Source organism: Nanorana parkeri, unplaced genomic scaffold (genome assembly GCF_000935625.1).
Source record: "Nanorana parkeri isolate BGI_ZX_2015 unplaced genomic scaffold, ASM93562v1 scaffold23, whole genome shotgun sequence".
NCBI lineage: Eukaryota > Metazoa > Chordata > Amphibia > Anura > Dicroglossidae > Nanorana > Nanorana parkeri.
In genome coordinates, this window is record NW_017306291.1 from 1610029 (window position 1) to 1629807 (window position 19779).

General features: G+C 40.9%; 1 protein-coding gene across 1 annotated transcript in view; it reads right to left on the bottom strand.

Moving 5' to 3' along the window:
* The window catches only part of PLXDC2 (plexin domain containing 2), a 347246-nt gene that overhangs the window by 102749 nt on the left and 224718 nt on the right, over window positions 1–19779 (bottom strand). Inside the window, exon 5 of the mRNA XM_018564229.1 lies at window positions 2207–2329. Within this exon, the coding sequence (XP_018419731.1) occupies window positions 2207–2329 (123 nt within the window). The remainder of the gene's footprint in view (window positions 1–2206; window positions 2330–19779) is intronic.

Genomic DNA, 19779 nt, shown 5'->3' on the forward strand with positions numbered 1-19779 from the left:
TTTTGCCTCACAGCCAAAGTAATGTGTTCAGTACTGAATGACAGCGATTTACTAAATGGTGTTTCATTTGCTTGATAATGTTACACATTGAATACTGTGTATGCAATATACAATGAAAGGCCCAACAATTCATTTTGCTTGTGGATTATCAAAGACTGAGCAGAAATCTCATAAAAATATATCTAAAGCCAGGGACGAGACTACAGATCATGGGCTCCATAACATATTTCTGATGTGGCCCCGTAGCATCCCCACTACTGTCACGGCTCCAAACACAAAGCATGTCAAAATCAAGGAGAGGCAGCAGGGGAGCTGTGAGCATAGTCAATACATTACTGGAGACCAGTTCTGTGGACAGAAGTTGTTACGGAATAGGGGGCATTAGTGCAGACAATTAACTTTTTCCAGCTAACCACTCTGGGGGGAATTTATCAATGGAGCAGACAAAATCTGGAGCAGTTGTGCTTGACAACCAATCAGCTGCTCTCTTCAGTGTGTTCAGTTAAGATTTGAAAATAAAAGAGAGAAGCTGATTGGTTGCCGTGCACAGCTGCTCCAGATTTTGTCTGCTCCACTTTTGATAAATTCCCTTCTTTGTTCTCAGTAGCTCACAAGTCTTTTTCAGCATCTCAGATCTCAGAGCCTACCACCTACCACCACCACAGCACATGAGTGCTGAAAGAGGGAGTCTAGTAGTAAGTAAAAAATAAGAGTTGTAGTTTTAATAAAAAAGACCATCACAGTATTTTAAATTTTGACATAATTGTTAGGCTGAGGAGACACTCTGGGAACTTTTATAGCCTAAGGAAGTCTGTTAGGCATACAGGGTTAATTTCAGTGCTGGCCAGAATGACCAGATGCTTTGAGAGCAATACATCCACAGTAGTAAGAAAGCTAAACACATTCTCCTTACTGCACAGCCTGCAAAAGGAATCTGTGACCAGTGAAAAAGATTCTGAAGTCTTATGTCAGTTCTTAAAGTAACACTCAGGGGTTAAACCTTAAAATTGCATTCAAGTTCTTTAACTATTAACACACATTTATCTTTTTTGTGTATCACTGTAGATCCTCAAATCATCTCTGAATTGGTGCTGACACTGTCCTTCCTTCTGGAGGGTGGCTACTTTTGTTCCCAATAGTCCCTGTGTGTGTTGTAAAGTAGTCACTGCTCCAAGGTTGCTCCTGTGATGGACTGCAATCTCAATACAAATTAGTAAACTAAGGTTTTAGTCCATCATGGAAGCGAGCTTAGAGCGCAGGAGATAGGATCAGGTGAGTATATGTACTGTATTCTGGCCCCTAGACCAAAACGAGCAGTGAACTCTTGAAGTGAGCAGTGAACTCTAGCCCCACTGCAACAGTTAATTTTTTTAAAGCAGAACTCCGTGAAAAAAATCTTACCCACTCACACAACAAGGGTTTACTGCTTGTTTGTGTCTAGATTAAAGAAAAAAAATGTGTATACTCCCCTGACCCTCGGAGACAGATGGTTCTTAGACTGCTCCCTTCCTCCTTGCCCCCCCTCCGTTGCAGCGGTCTAAGGATCCTCGAGTCATCACATTATATGCACAATGTATAGGATGTGAGGGCGTAGAGGAACATACCAACCCTCCAGCAGAGGAAGAGACCGGCTGGAGGAAGTGCTATCACAGCCGTTCAACTCTGCCTGCTCGGGTGCATATAACTTTTTTTTACCTAATGAGCACTTAACCCTTGCAGTTTGGGGAACGTGTGGAGGTAGCCCCACTGCAAGGGTTAAGAATGTTTTTTTCCCCTGGAGTTCTTTAAATGACTGGGGTTCCTCTTTAACTGGATTGATTTAGATCTGACATTTGGGATAAAAAGGATACAGGGCAAAAGGATACAGCTGAGACATACAAAACAATACTATATCTATCAAAAATACACACAAAATAACAATCTGAGAGTTTAAAAAGATACCAAATATTCTAAAGCAAGTCCTCATTCAAGTAAATTCTAATAAAATGTCACTCACATTTACACCTTTTCAAATCAGTAGATTTTATAGAGACCATCACTATTATTAACAGATTAAATCATTTAAAGAAAATATCCCTTTAAATATCTCAGGTTACATTAGTGACTCTCTAAGTAAGTCATCTGGAGGTTTGGCTTTGTGGCCCATAAATAGAAATAGACGGCACACAGGTTAAGCACTGAATTTATAAAACACTTCATTACATACCGCTGTCAAAGTATCTGACGGTAGAATTCCGGGACACGCTCGGATCAAAATTGGCCATCAAGGGAGCAATATATTGTGTTGCTGTGAGCATCCGATGCACGACTTCCCCCGTATAGATAAAACCTGACGAAAAGACACACAAATTATAGCACTTTTCCTGTATCCACTTCAACAGCAGGGAATTAAAAATGCTAACACAAGCTTTGTGTGTTCTTTGCAGGAGCTTACTTATCACTGGCGTGATCTATAATGTGCCACAAATTTGCCAATTAAGGATACTTTATATGTGTGTGGTGGAATTACGGAGATTTGAGCACCACAAAGCAATGGGAATCGCATCTGCTCAGAAGACCAGGAATTGCTCAAAAAACATATGTTATAACATATTGCAGGACTCGTTCTCTACTTTTATGCTGTGTTTGCTGACTGGTTTGCTTTGCATTAATTCCAGCGCATTCGAGTTTTTGTATTTCATTTTATGCTGCTTCAATTACCTTCTTGGAAATCTAAAATATCCCCAGAGTCGTTCATCGCTATCAAGCAGGCTGTCATTATGAGAAACGTAGCTGACAATTTAAGCGCACAGCTCTACCTAGAACAGATTACCCATGTCCGGGTGAGGTGATGCAGGGTTTGATAATTTTTGTCCCTTTTCCTTTGGGACGTTCTCCTAGCAGTTGTCACAATTGTGACAGACGGAGCTTCGTCTATCAGCTGAGCTACTGCTAGGGTTGCCACCTGTCCAGGATTCACCCGGACAGTTCGGGTTTTGAATGCTCTGTTTGGGTTTCATGGCAGCAGAAACCCGGACACAAGATGTCAGGCAGACAGGGGCAACCAAAATTAAGATAGGGGCTACTGGCCCCCCACTGAAAATAGTCTCACCTGTAATTTTTGCATATAAATGGGTGGCGCTATTTAGATATGAATAAGCCACGACTAATTTTCCCCAAAACTTGTCTGCGCGTCTCTAGAGTGTTCGGGTTTCACTTGAAGAAAAGGTGGCAACCCTAGCTACTGCTATCACCGATCTGTGTTTTCCATATATTGGAAGCTATGGAGAACTGACTTTGACGAAGGAACAGCTCAAATCAAAGTTGAACTAAGTCTGTCACAACTTTGCTGGGTGTGGCTGAAGTTTATGAGCACATTTTATATCCTGACGGGACTTCAAAGATCCACATGAAGGGAAGAATTTATCAAAATTTAGGCAGACAGAATGTGGAGCAGCTATGTGCAGTAACCAACCAGCTTCTCTTTTCAGTTATTATACTTTGAAAATGAAAGGTAGACCATGTACAGCTGTTCCAGATTCTGCTGCTCCAGTCTTGATAAATTCCCATCACAGTATGTTTTCATTTCCTACCACAGTGTTTTCTTCTACTGTGCATTGCAGCATGACTACAGAAATAACTACAGCAATTTTTAGGTAATTGATAGGTCGGTGTTCTATCACTTCTCCGGACCCGTGAGATTTCTGGACTTCCGGGTAGTGTACAGGGAGTCCACAAATCTCACATGCTACTGCACATGTGCAGATCCAGAAATTTTACAGACCTATTCGTATAACACAATCCCGTGGTTGCAGGAATTTTGTTGGCCCATATAAGGTAATAAAATATAGACACGCATAAATATATAATACAGTTTTTTATTATTGTCATATATTATTTAGATTTTATTAGTAATTTTATTTTGTGTTTATTAACATTATATGGCAAGAAATGCGGCAATAAAATGTCTGGACACGCGGGATTGTGTTATATGAATGAGCCTATAACATTTCTGGATCCGCACATGGGCAGTAGGATGTGAGATTTGTGGACTCGCTGTACACTACCCGGAAGTCCAGAAATCTCACGGGTCCAGAGAAGTGATAGAACACTGGCATATTTAGTTGATGATATACTGGTGATTCAAAAGTGATATTGGTATTAAAAAGTTTGGTGCACAAACACTTAACATGATGCAGTTTCAAACCAAATATATTTATCTGACCAGCGGTGTCCCTAGCCTCTTTGCCACCTGTGGTGCAGGGGGCAAGGTGTGTCGTGTTGCTGGTGGTGCACGCACGCGGGGGAAGGAGGGTGTTGGTTCTGTATCCCCCCACCCAGGCACTGCATCCTGGGACACTCTGGCCGGCATTCCGCCCAACTGTTACAGCAACAGCAGTGGTGTAACAATAGCCATAGAAGTCCATGTTGCGGCTATAGGGCCTGGGATAGGAGGGGGGCCCAAACAGAGAAATATTTTGCAAAGAAAAAATATTTTGCCATGTTTAAAAAGCACAGTTGTATTTTACAAACAAATGTCATGTGACCAAGATCTCCTCCTGTCATTGAGTGCGATATTCTGAGAGTATTTCTTGATGTATTTTATTCAGCCTATTCTGTGGACACTATTATTTAGTTATAGTGATATTTTTACTATGTGTTTTATCTTACTGCGTAGGTGTCAAACAGTTGTAATGGAGGAAGGAGCACAAGATTTCGGACCACCGGTTCCAAAAGCTTTGCTTACCTTGAGGCCCATGCTGGCTATCAATGCAGTTGTAAGCGTTGCCCACTAGGCTTGCAGCATTATCTTTTGTTATCTAATTTGGGTGTCGGGACCCTTAACCAGCAGCCCAAATTCTACAAGCACCGTTACGGTTACTGGTCACTGAAGCCCCACACAACCAAATTGTCTTCTGATATTTTTGTCAAGGTTTTTCCCTGCGGCATTACAAAAGTTAAATAAAAATTGTGAATTACCTCTTTAATAAAGCTCATATTGTTTTTTTCTAAATAATGTTAAGATCCCGAACCTCCCATCGTTTAACAGGCTGATAGTTCTCCTAATTGCAGCCATTACTTAATTTCATGAAAACGCTGATTAAAAGAGTCTTCAACATTCCCCTTAATAATTCAGCGCTGCGTACAGTTTGCTAACTTTTAATGCAATTTGCAAATGTATTTGTTATGGCTGCGTAAAGTACAAAGTAATTGAAATATAATTCTGAACAATGATTTATAACAGGCTCCGGCACAGAGAAACACCCTAGCTATTTTTTGTATTTAATGTGATAAAAGGGTAAAATGAATGCTCGACGCCTGCTCTTTACATAATATTTAGCCCTGAGTAACACGGGCACATCAGGTTGATTGAAAGTATAATTTAAAGAGTAGTTTATGGGCTGTACGCTTAAAATGGATTTCGGCTAATTAAAGGACAATCCATTGGACATTGACAGTATTTACTTTCATTTGCAAAAAAAAGGTCATTTATGCTGAAAATAATAAGACAAATGATTGGGAATATAATTTTGTTTGCTATGTTAATTTGCAAATCACTCAAGAGCAGTCAACGCTGACATTTTAATAGATGCAGGAGGCTAGACCCCCACCTGTAAAAGGATTTTTATATCTCTATTTTATATCCTTTTATTTACAATCTCTGGGGTATTGCTATTTAAAGCAAATACCTCCCAAACTGCTTTGAGGTTTGATTGGACAGAAGTGGTTTGACGCACTTACGATTCTTGATGTTTCTATCCCACTCTCTGTCATATGGAACATACATTATGAAGGTTCCACCATGAGAATGACAACATCATTTGACTTTGTGGCTGTGGATGTAGGGTGGAACCAGAAAGCTGTGGTAGAGATATCTCCAAAAATGGAGCCCCTCAGCTGCATCAGAAGGCAGCATGTGATTGAATATGCCAACAACTAACCCATAGGTAACAACACAACAAGGTAGGTCTCATTGCTTAATTACTTAATAGATATGCTACTATTCATAAGCATAAGGCTCCATTCACACAGGAACGGCTGTCCACGTGTATTCGGCTGGCCTAATACGTGTGGAGCCGCTCTAAACAGAAAAAGCAATGTACTTTAATGTGCATTGTTCAGACTTTTGAGCCGGCAAAATAGTCCAAACGTGATTTTTTGATGGACTCCGCACTATTAGCGGATATGTAATAGCCGCAAACGAGCGGAATCCGCGTGGATTGAAGATTTTAGCGTTTGCGTTGCCGTGCAGTCTTCCACATGGAAAACGACGCAGGAAACTCAAATGCTATATGCAAATGGAGCCTTAGATGGACTGCAGGCAAACAGCTAAACAAACAATTACATATACGGGAACTGTTTTATCTGTCAAAGGATTTGTTTTTCTGGCCACCCAATTCTGAGATTTGTCTTGCTCCCCCCCCTGTGACTGTGAACGGAGAAGCAGCAGCAGTCTAATGAGCTCTCTCTTGCATGTTTGTTGCACCATCACCATGTTGGTTGCACTACAGCACAACAGATTGACCCCATGTGCTACTTTCCCTCCCTCAATCTGAGCTCTCCTATACGAGATTGCTACTAAATCAAATTCAGGTACTTGCACCTAAACAAAATACACAGAAGGATGTATTAAGTGCTGCATTTATTTGTGCCCTTATAGCTGCGTTGAGTTCAGCTTTAGAGCCCAACTTCAACTTGTTTGTTTTAGATGCACAGGGAAGGGTTAGAACTTCTTTCTGGTTTTATTGGTGTCTATGTCCCCACTGAGGAAATTTCCCCTCACGGCCTGTTTCAGTGACAGCGGTTCACTGGATCAATGGGAAATATCTGCAGCAGGGAAGGAGATAGGGGTTCGGGTTATGGGGACCAAGCCGCTTACAAATTTTCAGCAGCTGTAGATAAAAGGTATAATCAGTGCTCACCAGGGAGGTAAGTATGGGCACTGCCACTGGGTCGCTTTAAATAAAGACCTGGCAATAAATAAAGACCTTTAGTAACCATCTGAACCTTCACTTTGCTCTTTGCCACCATCTCACTGATGGTAATGTTTCCAGTGTGGGAAACAATGCTCTATTTTAGCATAGAGCTTATAGCCACTTGCATTTTCTCTGCAACTGAGGACATTCTTGCCATAGAGATCAGAAATAGGTATACACTATGTCAGATCTGGAGGTATAGCAAAGAAGCTGCTGGACCTCCGTGCTATCTGCATTGTTCCAGATTCTCATCTGTTCTCTGTGAATTGAGCAATTTATCCTGCTTACTGTCTATGCATCTTCCTTTGCTTCAGTATCCCGCCTCTGACAGGCAATACATTTCCTTCCTGGAGATCATATTGACTTTTACCATATGTGCCTTTTAATTACAGGACTGAAGGGTGATGTGTGGGAAATAAAATCATTTTATTTCCTATCGTTTCACAGGAGATGCTAATCTATATTATAATTCAGCCTTGTGTCTCTGTGTTCCGTCTTCTCATGATTGGCAATACAATAGTCAGGTTACTAGGCATCTGTATATCCATAAAAACCTGTGAACTTGTTTTTCTTCCTTCTAAGTGCTGGATATTTTCTTTTTGTATAGAAAATTAGATTTTATTCTCTGCAGGATATCTTCTTGAAGATGGCAAGACAAATACTAACTATTCTGTTCAACAGAGCTTAGCCAAACAACAAGGCTGCTTCAATCTCATCTCATCTTCTGTCTGCTTCTGCTAGTGGAGGTCACCATGGGGCCAGGTCTCAACCGCCAACACTCGGCAGATCGTTCCTGAGAACAGGTGGTGAAAAATCTGCCGGTCTTTACTTGAGCTGGTCACCACCAAGACTTGCTGTGATCCCAACTCAACTACAAATCAGACAAGAAGCGCGAGCAGGGAAAAAGTCTGCTCTGTTTTCTCCATGCCTCTCCCTGGTTAACCTCTGCATGCTCAATAGCCATATAATAACATATATTGCTTTTTTGGGGTTGTGTATGGCCAATCTTTGTCCCAGGGACTGATTCTCCCGTCGAGGCAAGGAAAAAGGAAGTGAACAGCAGCAGAAGAAAAAATACTTGCAAATATATAGAACAATGTCAAGTTTTATATATGAGTGAAGGTCCACTTTAAAGCATATTTAAACTCTAACAATAGACGCTGTCTCTTTTGATCTGTTATACATACCATAGAAAATGCTTTGTTAGATCTGTTAGATAAAAAAAGAAAATCAAATGCTGATCTTGACAGGACTAGAGTTAACTGATAACTTTCTGTGCTCTGTGGCTGTGCTTCACTCTTATCAGTTAGCAATGTTCCCAGTTCTCTGTGGACTACAGAACAACTCCTCTTATGTTATAGAGATGAGTAGAGAGGGAGTTGTTCTGTACTCCTAACACTTACTGTGGAGTATGATGAAGAATAGATAGCGTCATCCACTATCCTATGGTCTTGATTTAAAAAGTACCGGTATGGCTGCACAGGATAGTGCAGGTTTTTGGTCCTGTATGTGCTCTCTCCTGCCTGTCTCTCCTTTCTCTCCTGGTTGTCTCTTCTCTCTCCTGGTTGTCTCTTCTCTGTCCTGGTTGTCTCTTTTCTCTCTCTCTCCCCTGGCTGTCTCTCCTCACTCATCCTCCTGGCTGTCTCTCCTGGTTCTCTCCCCTGGCTATCTCTTCTTGCTCTCTCCTGGCTATCTCTCCTCACTCTCTCCATTGGCTGTCTCTCCTCTGGCTGTCTCTCCTCACTCTCTCTCCTGGATTTCTCTCCTCACTCTCTCTCCTGGCTGTCTCTCCTCACTCTCTCCCCTGGCTGTCTCTCCTCACTCTCTTTCCTGGCTGTCTCTCCTCACTCTCTCTCCTGGCTGTCTCTCCTCACTCTCTCCCCTGGCTGTCTCTCCTCACTCTCTCTCCTGGCTGTCTCTCCTCACTCTCTCTCCTGGCTGTCTCTCCTGGCTGTCTCTCCTTGCTCATCCTCCTAGCTATCTCTCCTCACTCTCTCCCCTGGCTGGACCTCCTCTCTCTCTCCTTGGTGTCTCTACTCACTCTTTCCCCTGCTGTCTCTCCTCACTCTCTCTCCTGACTGTCTCTCCTCGTGCTCTCTCCTGGCTGTCTCTCCTCCCGCTCTCTCCTAGCTGTCACTCCTTGCTTTCTCCTGTATATTCTCCAAATAAAAAATACCACGTGACGCCAGAGTGTTCGGGTTTCGCTTGAAGAAAAGGTGGCAAACCTGTTCGGGAGTCTGAAGCCAGTGGAGCGCTGTTAAATATAAGGCAGTTTGTAAATAAAAACAGAAGAGCCTGCTCAAGTGACCTATCAAGTGCACATGACCTGCTCTTGTCCAATCACAGAGCTCTCTCTTCGCATTAAGCAAATAGAGCTCTGTGCAGTGCTGCAGGCTCCACACAGTAGCCTGTATTTAATGAAGGTGCCTTAAAATGTGGGCTGTGGCGTGCATAGCCGAGCAGAGTATAATGTAGAACAGATATATAATGAGCCTCTAGGTTTACAAAATGAATGTTCCTACGTAGTCAAATATTTAAATATAAATAACGTCAGTTATTTAAGGGGCATCTCTACATTACTAAGACTTATTTAAGGGGCATCTCTAAATTACTAAGTGGCTGTTCACTGTTTGGGATGAAACGGCAAATTCCAGTAAAAAAAAATCCTAGTGTAACTTTTTGGATTACAGGACATTTAAAAGATCCAGGGTTTTACAGTTCTGATTCTGCACCCATAAAAAAACAGCATCTTGGTAAATATTCATTTTAATATTAGCTATCAAATGTTGACACTGACAATGAAGAATATCTGTCAGGGTTGATTCTATTTGAACAACATTTGGCAGTGAAGTACAGCAATAAAATATCAGAGAACATCTTGATCTAAACATGCACTCAGATATTTCCGTGTGTGTAACCAGCTCGTTATTAAGTTGTCGGCAATATCACACAGTGTCTGTTTCCATTAGCATACAAGAGCTCTTCTTTGCGTATGCTATCCTGGTTCTTCAGGAATATGATTTCCCAGCTGTGGTCTTAGATATCCTTGACATATCATGTATTAAGGATTTCCAAAAGCAATTAAGTCTTCTTCTGTTACTCTGGGCAACATTTGGAGACGCAGCAATGGTATTTACTGCTTCTCTTCTGAGAGTCTGAGACTCTTCCATGCAACAGAGCAAGCGGAGGGGAAGCAGACTGCTGTTAGGGGCCAGCACACGTACATATTAACTATGGATTATTCAGATAAAGCATAAAGGAAATAACTGGAGCATACTATTTTGATAAATCCACAAAGTATTCATTCTGATCCGCTTACTAGATTAAATCAGATAAATGGACTATACCTGATTTAAAAACATCTTCAGTAAGAGTCATTTTATTTTAACATGCCTACATGCTATGTCATACAGGATCAGACACATTTCATATGAGCACAAATCACTGGTAATCTGCCATATAATCCTTTTCTAAGAGTCAGATACCAATGTTTTGTTTTTCTATAATTGCATTGACATCAGCAGGTCATAGACTTCAGGAGTGTTGGGGTAAACTGATGAGGTCCTCCTTAACAGTTCACTTCAAGGGTTGGAAACTTGATTGGAAAAAATTGGTGTCCCAATGGATTGGTCAATATTTGGACATATTTGAGTATTTGCAATTCCACACAATCCAGGTCAAATCCAGTTTGGACAAACCCAAGGCCTCCGCTGTGACCAATTTCTACTTTATATTTAAGTTCTACACTTACCAGCAGTCACTTTCTCCCAATGAAAAGTTAAAGAACTCCAGAAAAAAATTGTATTAACCCATGCAGTGAGGCCAAGGTCTAGGTTTTGTCTAGGTTAAAAAAAAGTTATGCTCACCCGATGCGCTGAGCCGGTGTGTTCTTAGATTGATCCCTAGAGAGTCTCTCTACGCCTCCTCTGCAGTGGTCTAAGGTCCTGTAAATCATCACGTCTATACACAGTGTAAGAATGCTGTGGAAGATTACAATGCTTCTTCGGAAGAGGAGACAGGTCGGGGGGATCACTGTGACAGCTGCCTGGCTCAGAGCTTTGGGTGAGTATAATTTTCTTTATTTTCTTTATTTTAGCACCCAGTAAAAATTGAGCACTTAACCCTGCCAGTGTTGGGGTAGCCCCAATTCAAGGGTTAAGAAAAACTTTTCCTGGATATCCTCTTTAAACTATGTGCAGTATGCAAAGCCCTCTATGGAATATTAGGATATTTTTCAAGGTCGAGCCCAGGGGGCCTTAGGTGAAGTAAACTATGACAGGGAACTCCATTGAGGGATCACATGGTGGGTCTAGTTGTCTCCCATATATAGAAAGGGGTGTTTCTTCAACAGCCTGTAGAATCACCTTCTCCACCCATAAACTAACACATCCTGTCTCTTGATTGAAGGAAGGTTTGTATCTGTTGCTATACTATAGTGGAAGACTTGGGGCAAAATTATGTAAGCATTTTTACAGACTTCTGCTTAGTACATCATAGCTGAAGAAAGAAATCCAATGCAATATATGATAAAACCCAATCACCGGACTGCTTGGTGAGTTCTTATCAACCTGTCTGTGGCTGACTTGCTTGTGTTTAAATCGGAACTCATAAGTCATGAATCACAGTCTCAACATAAATCTACAGTCAATACATTTCCCAAAAGCAAGCAGCATTTCCCTGTGTTAATTTGTAAAATATTTTAGGACCGGACAGAACCGGAGACACCAATCCTGGACTGAACTTTAATTTCATGCACATGTCTTTGCTGAACTATATAATAAATATTTCCCATAAGCGGGAAGCAAGATTAGGAGAGCTTCAACGAGCTGGTTAATAGCTATTTACGTTTTGTGATGTGTAATCCAGTGTTTGCTCAGTACGCAACACAACATATTATTTTAATGCCTCCAGTTAGTTACAAGGCCACGTAGTTATTCCCTGTGAAGCTGTTTATCATGCAGGCACTTGTCCCAATGTCTCCTACTAGCAGAAGAAGTGATTGCTCTTCACATGACCAATTTCATAAACATACCAGTATGAGCCAATCCGACATCTTATCGAGCATTCCTACTGTGGGCACGGCGTATTATTTGTTTCTCAAACATGCCTCTCTCACCCATCATTTATCCTATTTGTCCTTCAGACATATCATCTATAAAACTGTTCTTCATAATGACGGCGCGTTCTATTGCCGTTCTCTAGATACTTTACTTAAGAAGTCTCTAATGCGCTCTGTTTGCTTGTTTATACAAAAGGCTTACAAGATTTTATTTATTAAGGTAGAACTCCAGTTTAATTGAAAAACTATTTTTAAAAAAGTGTACATCAGAGTTCAACTCTAAGCAAACAGCTTGATCCCTGATGAAGTCACGCTGGACGTAATGCGCATAGGGCGGAGCATTTGACGTTACATTGATCTCTACGACTGACGGCCGCAGTCATTTGAAACTCTTGCACATACTTTTAAGAGATAATTCCATGCTATGTTACCACTGCTTTTATGTGAGTAATTTTCTTTTAATAAATCATACTCTGTTTGGATTGTACGCGCTATGGTGTTTGCTTTCTTTTTTCGGTCAACACGATCCTGGCATTGACACCTTATACTGAGGAGGTCTATAGATCGATAAAGATTGAAGGCTATTGCTTTCCTATTTAAGAAGTGTTGCACAGATCTGTTTGCTGGTCTGATTAAACCATTGGAGGACATCTGTGAGCGATTGGAGCTGAGGGCCCCCTCCCCTGGTTAAGAAGGGAATTGCCTGGTTTGACCTCTTGCTGGGGTCTATCAATAAGGTGAGCACCCCTATATCTGGTGTGGTGCACGTGGTGCATTTGGTGAAGGAACAAGTAATATTCATCACTATTGCTATATTTGGACATCTTTCGCGGATTTATGAAGATTTAAAGACTTTACACCTGATTGATTTTTTTTCACTGACATTTGTTTGAGTCACTGTTTTTTAATTTTTTTTTTTTTTTTTTTCTTTATATCTGATCATTGTCTTAGCTCGGCACATTTAGTTATTCAAATGTCTTTGTATGCTGATGCCTTAAGAGTTCCCTTCACTGGAACTAAGGGGCCAAGCCCAACCCCGGAAAAACAACCCCACATCATAATCCCCCCTCTACCAAACTTTACACTTGGCACAATGCAATCAGGCAAGTACCGTTCTCCTGGCAACCGCCAAACCCAGACATGTCCATCGGATTGCCAGACAGAGAAGCTGATTTTCGTCACTCCAGAGAACACGTCTCCACTTCTCTAAGGTCCAGTGGCGGCGTGCTTTACACCACGGCATCCAGCGCTTTGCATTGAACTTAGTGATGTAAGGCTTGGGTGCAGCTGCTCGGCCATGGAAATCCATTCCATGAAGCTCTCTACGCACTGTTGTCATGCCAATCTGAAGGCCACACGAAGTTTGGAGGTCCGTAGCTATTGACTCTGTAGACAGTTGGTGACTTCAGCGCACTGTACGCTTCAGGATGCGCTGACCCCGCTTATGTGGCCTACCACTTCGTGGCTGAGTTGCTGTTGTTCCCAGTTGCTTCTACTTTGTTATAATACCACTAACAGTTGACTGTGGAATATTATTGCACTGGAGGCAACCTATCACATTACCAAGTAGAGACAAGGATCACCAGCACTCAGCGATATCATTCAATATGTCCATTTAATTTGGACAAAGTATCACAGTAACAAGAGCCAACGTTTCGGGGCCACATAGGGTCCCTTCATCAGAGCAAAAAGGGTCACATGTGACCCGAAAATTTGGCTTTTGTTACTATCACACTTTGTCCAAATTAAATGGACATATTGAATTATATCGCTGAGTGCTGGTGATCCTTGTCTCTACTTTGTATCTGCACGGCGCCATCCGTGATCATCACTGCGAGCACCATTTTCTACATAGGCCGGGAATGCTGTGAGGTGTGCGGAGGGTTCATCTATGTATCCACTATCACATTACCACACTTGAATGCACTGAGCTTCTGACAGCAACCCATTCTTTCACAATGTATGTAGAAGCGTCTGCATGCCTAAGTTCTTGATCTTATACACCTGTGGCCATGGAGGTGATTGGAACACCTGAATCCAACGATTTGGAGGGGTGTCCCAATACTTTTGGCAATATAGTGTCTATATATACTATATACTATACTAGTGTATATATATATATATGTTGGAAGGCTAATGTGTTAGCCTGAATTTGTGGGGGGAGTCTGCGCCTCGTTACCTCATAAAGGCACCGCTGATCAGGCTGTGCGGGACGGGAGGATGTCTATTAGGGCATGGACTATTCCAAAATTTATTTTGGAATTGCAGCAGAGGGGTATTCCTTTTTCAGCCACGGCGAGGAAAGCAGAGTTGTTCAAACTGTTATTTCCCCAAGACGCATCTGCTGTCTTGGGTTTCGGTGCCATTTTTGGCTCACATTGGTTTTCTAGCTCTTGGCCTACGGAGGTGAGGGATATTCCTGTCTTCGCAAATACTTCTGCGTTGTTCGAGATCTATCCCATTGTGGCGGCTGCTAGAGCGTGGGGCCCATTATGGTCCGGCCATACAGTGACTTTCCTTACAGACAATCAGGCTACTGCAGGGATCATTAATAAAGGTAGGTCAAAATCACTAGTAATCATGTCTTTCATGCGTAGGTTGACTTGGCTTTCTCTGCAGCACAAGTTTAATATTTCCTGTTCTTACATTCCTGGTGTGTGTAATCAGGCAGCGGACGCACTGTCTAGATTTAAAATCTTCGCTTTCTTCCAACAGAGACCCAACGCAGATGCAGTGCCTACTCCCGTGCCGGCCTTCCAGTTACTGGTGTTGGACTGAGGGGACACCAGTTGAACGCAACTAGGCTTATTAGTGATTCCTTGTCCGCAAATACAAGGAAAGCGTATGACACGGCATGGAAGGCTTTCAGGGGGTTTCAGGTCCGATATGCCACGCAAGATCCGGGTAGCTTGTCATATATACTGGCCTTTATTTCCTATTGCCATACGGATTTGAAACTGGCCTATAATACCATCAGGTTATACCTTGCGGGGGTGCAACATTTCCTATCCCTATCGTACCCGGATAGACAGAGTTTATTTTCAGCACACCCTGTGAAAGCTATCCTTAAGGGGTTACAGAAAGCCGGGAGACAGGCGACGCATACCCGCCTACCCATTACTTGTCACTTGTTCCGGGCAATGTCAGGCATGTTGGATAACTCGCCTTTTGTCATCTTGCAGAGCCAAATATTTAAAGCTGCAATTTATTTGGCTTTTTACGGGTTTCGGCGCTAGTGCCGTAGGCATCCGCAGGAAGCAGTTGGTCAGGTTCCCCGGTCATTAACAGTGAAAGGAGAAGCAACAGAATGATGAGTTTATCTCTTTGTTTATCTGATCTCTGCTCCTATGAGCGCGCTCCTTGTTAGCAGTAGAGTGGCTAATTGTGCTGTTTCTTCCTCTCTCAGTCTCAGTCCAAGCTCTGCTGTAAAGGCTGCTGCTAGATCAAATTACTTACTTACACTGTTTGCATTTAAAACATACAGGTAATGATGTATTGATGAATACAGTTGCATTATTTGAGTTTTTATATGTGTCTGGAGTTCAGCTACACAGGAGCATTCACATGTTATCACTTACAGCCTTAACCCAAAAAATTAAATTAGTCATAAACTCATTAAAGGGTAGTAGGCAGAACTATACTAATTAATTCTTTACACCCCTGTGCCTAACTGTGCACCCAGAACAGCTGTTGTGTAGCACAGATACAGCCTAATATTATACAGCTATCTATTCCGAATTGTATAGAGCTGTTTAAAGTGACCTTGCTGAAAAATGTAAAGGTTGTTCAGCCTGTAAAAGAAAAAGCTTAAAGCAGAACTCTGAGAAAAGTTAATTTTAACCCTTCCCATCATCCGTCTGAGGCAACTGCTTCAGGCTGCCTCATTATAAGCCTCATTATAGGGATGGCCCTGCTTTTACCTCTACTCTGCAGTGGTGATGGAAGTTGACACATCAAGAGTTTCACTCACTATATGTTCTCAGTCTTTAAGGTTGAATGATGCTGGGCCATCTTATGGCCAAAATAACTTACTGCAGGGGGCAGCACCAGAGAGGAGGTAAGTATTGCAGTCAGAGCTGCTTTAAAAAAAAATCCTGCTAGGGGACAATTAAAAAAAAATAAGCCTGGAGTTGGGCTTTAAGAATATAATGTTTACTCCGTAGTCAAAAGGGAGTATTTAAGTTAATTCCCTGATTCTTTTCCAGCCATTTTCTATAATGAAATGTTACTCAAAAAGAAATTTAATTGATTTCTTCTCATAAAATATTAAATTCAATTTTCTTATCACTTGTTCTTTTTATGCGACCAGAACAAACTAGCAGAGAGCTTGGCAAGAAGAAAAAAAAATACAATTCTGAGACCTTTTAATGGTATTAAGCATTCCAGACAATGCTTTTTATATTAATCCAATTCCACACTATTTTCTTAATTTAATTTCAATGCATTCATTTGAATCAAGCGCAAGTGACATAGAGCTGTTTAATCAGACAGTTCCTCAACCTTAAACTGTAACCAGCCGCACGGCTCCCGACGCAAAGACAAAGACGGATTCATGAGAATGGAACAAATAGAAAATAGACCATCTGCAAGAGGTTTATTTTTTTTTGCGAAAATAAATATTAAAGCCAATGTGTGTATTATATTGTTTGAAGATAGAGACAAGTAAATGGCATTTCTGTGGTCACAAATATTTTGAGGACAATAAAACCAGCAGAGGATGGTATTAGCTAGCGGGCAAAATGAGTCTTCATAATGACCAAATGAGATTGCATTTATTTCTAGAATTTAAAGAGAAATTCCATTTTCAGTATAAAATTTATATAACATACTATATATAAAATCTATATGAGGCATTTTGTAATTTAATGCTACAGGTCATTACATCGCTGAGCAGTAATGTATTTTCTAATGCCTTGCCAGGTTGGAATGGGCAGCTTTTTCCTTATCTTGTTTCATTCTTCTGTTCACCATTGGACATATATGGCTAAATTCAGCCAGAGAACTGTAGAAGAAAGGGGCTCAGGGCATGCTGAGAGATAGTTTTGAGTGAACAGAACCCTTGATCGGCCCTATTGTTATAAAACACAGTTACAGTATATGTTAAAAACACAAGCAGCACACAAAAGGAAAAGAGAAAACTTTAAGAACTTGTATATTTCAAATCTTAAACTATATCTAATGCCAATTTTGTTTAAAATTTTGAAAAGTGTAACAAATGGAAAAAAACCTAGGGTTTTTATTTTGCCATTCGTGTGCTATTGAGGAGGCCCACTTTACATCCTGACCTGTTGACACAACTGGGAATGAGCCAAAAACTCTCTAAAGTGAGGAAAGTCTCCTCATTTGAAGATGTCCCCTCTATTTCTGTTCCTGTAGCTGCTCAAAATATTAGATTTCCCCCTCACTTTCAGTCCCAGTCATACTGGTCAAAACATGTTTAACATAGAAAGTTAACAGCTGGCAACATGATCTTACATGCTACTAGTGCTCACCCCAGACCCCTCATATGGAGTATACCATATAGCCAATATCGCAGACCATGTAGCAACTGCTCCAGTGAAATAGACTTTCAGCAGAAATCTAAAGAGTCGAGAGACAGTTTAATAGAGGATACAGCAAAAAATGTTTAAAAAGATCGTATCAACGTGCCAGAGAGCCCAGGAGATGATTTGCTATTTAATCCTCGGGCGAAATGTAACATCAATGCAACTGGAATAATCGCTATGTACTCTGATCAACAGCATATACATAGGAGGATTTTACAGAGATACTAGTACTTACTTGTGTCAGATGAAAAAGTAGAGAATTATGTTAAGAGTGACCCGGACTTGATATTCTAAACATCTACATCCATCAAGGACCATTTGGTCCATAATCATTATACACAATACAAAAAGCAGGACGAAAGGGAATATCATGGCGCTAGAAAATGCTTTGCATGTAAACAATGCCCCTGGGTAGCATCAGAGGAAGTAGTTAAACTGCCAAATGGAAAGGTTATTGCCTTGAAACGTTCACTTGACTGTGCCTGAAAGGGAGTTGCGTATCTTATGCAATGTTGATGCAGTGTATTTTACATTAGCAAAACTAAATGGGAGTTCCCGGAGACGCATTAAGGATCATATATACCTAATACAAAATGGAAAAATTGTAATACCAATCAGTAGGCACGTAGGTTTAAGACATCATTTTGATACCATTTGTTTAGATTTCATGGTTTTGGAACACATACCACAGAACGATATACGTGGCAACTCGGATCAGCGAATACTTCAAACAGAGAGTAGGTAGCTTTATTTACTTAAAGCAACTGAACCCCCTGATTTGAACGAGTCAAATAGTTTCAAACCATTTTTGCCATGAATATGTTTGTTTCAAGTTTAGACCATAATAGGAGGAAGTGCTTTTAGTGTTACAAAGTTGTATCCCTGTTTGAAGAGATATTTTTACACAGTCAGTTGTGACTAATATATACCTATAATCATTGATTGGCATTCTTTGGTTTAAATTGATATGGCTTGCTCTTCTTATGTCTTCTTAAACTTCCCAGGAAGTGACATCACATCCCCTATCAAATCCAGTCAACTATGACAAAGGCTTAAATATATAAAGGCTTAAATATATATCTTGCTCCTAAAACTTTACTTCCACCTGCAAAATACCTTTCCATTCTGATGGTGACCCTGTGCATAAAACACTTAGGGGTTCGTATTTCAAAAAATCTCTACATTCCTGACAGATTTGAATTACTTCTTTAACAAATTATATTAGACTGCCCCCTTCTCTTGGCTTGGCAGAGTCAACTTTATTAAAAATGGAAATTCTAAGAAAATTACTTTACCTCTTTCAAGCTATACCAACAGGAACTCCAAAACGTTTTTTTAATACTCTTAACTTCATTCATAACTTCATCTGAAGCCACAGAAAATATTAGACAAATAGACAAACATTAATCAAATCTAAGGAAAAAGAAGGACTTGCCTTTCCTGTTATGGCTTTATATGTCCATGAAGTCACCATTACCAGATTGGTTGATTGTCTCCATCATAAACAAAACAAACTCTCGGTTACCCTAGAAGGACAAGTGACCTCTTGGAATCTAAATGCCTTTTCTTGTCTGACCCCAGCCTCTCAATCTAAATCAGACTCTTTGCCTATCTCCATTGCCACTACCCGGACTTCCTGGGGTCACCTATGGGGTAAAGGCTATCTATTCCCTAGGCTGGACTCTTTAACATTTCTCTTGGGGATAATAACCCCCAATTTCCCTTTGGCTTTATGTATGCATCTCTTAAAATAGTAGATGCAGGATAGCATGAGAAAAAATTAAACACCCTGAATAATAACAAGATATGTCCTTTGAGTGATCTCCTTCCTTTTAATTTCAACAAAAATGTAATGGCTAGAACACCTCCAACTCTTCTGATTCATAAGCTCCTTCCCATCTACTTTTTTTATTCACTCTACCACACACTGTCTTTGAATCTCTCCTGCTCCAGGTTGTCAAACCAACACGTGTCCTCTCACTCCTTTACAAACTGCTCCTTCATAAAACGATCCCAGGTGGACCTACATATACTAGAAAATGGGAGAAGCAGAGTAAAATTGGTCCATTGACCCAGCAGACTGGTATAACCGATCCACCTTTTCCGACAAAGTCATCATCTCTAGCAAACTACAAGAAAACAATAACAAAATCATTTTGAGGTATCATTGCCCCATAGACATTCACATCTACGACCTGTCATGACCTGACTGACACCT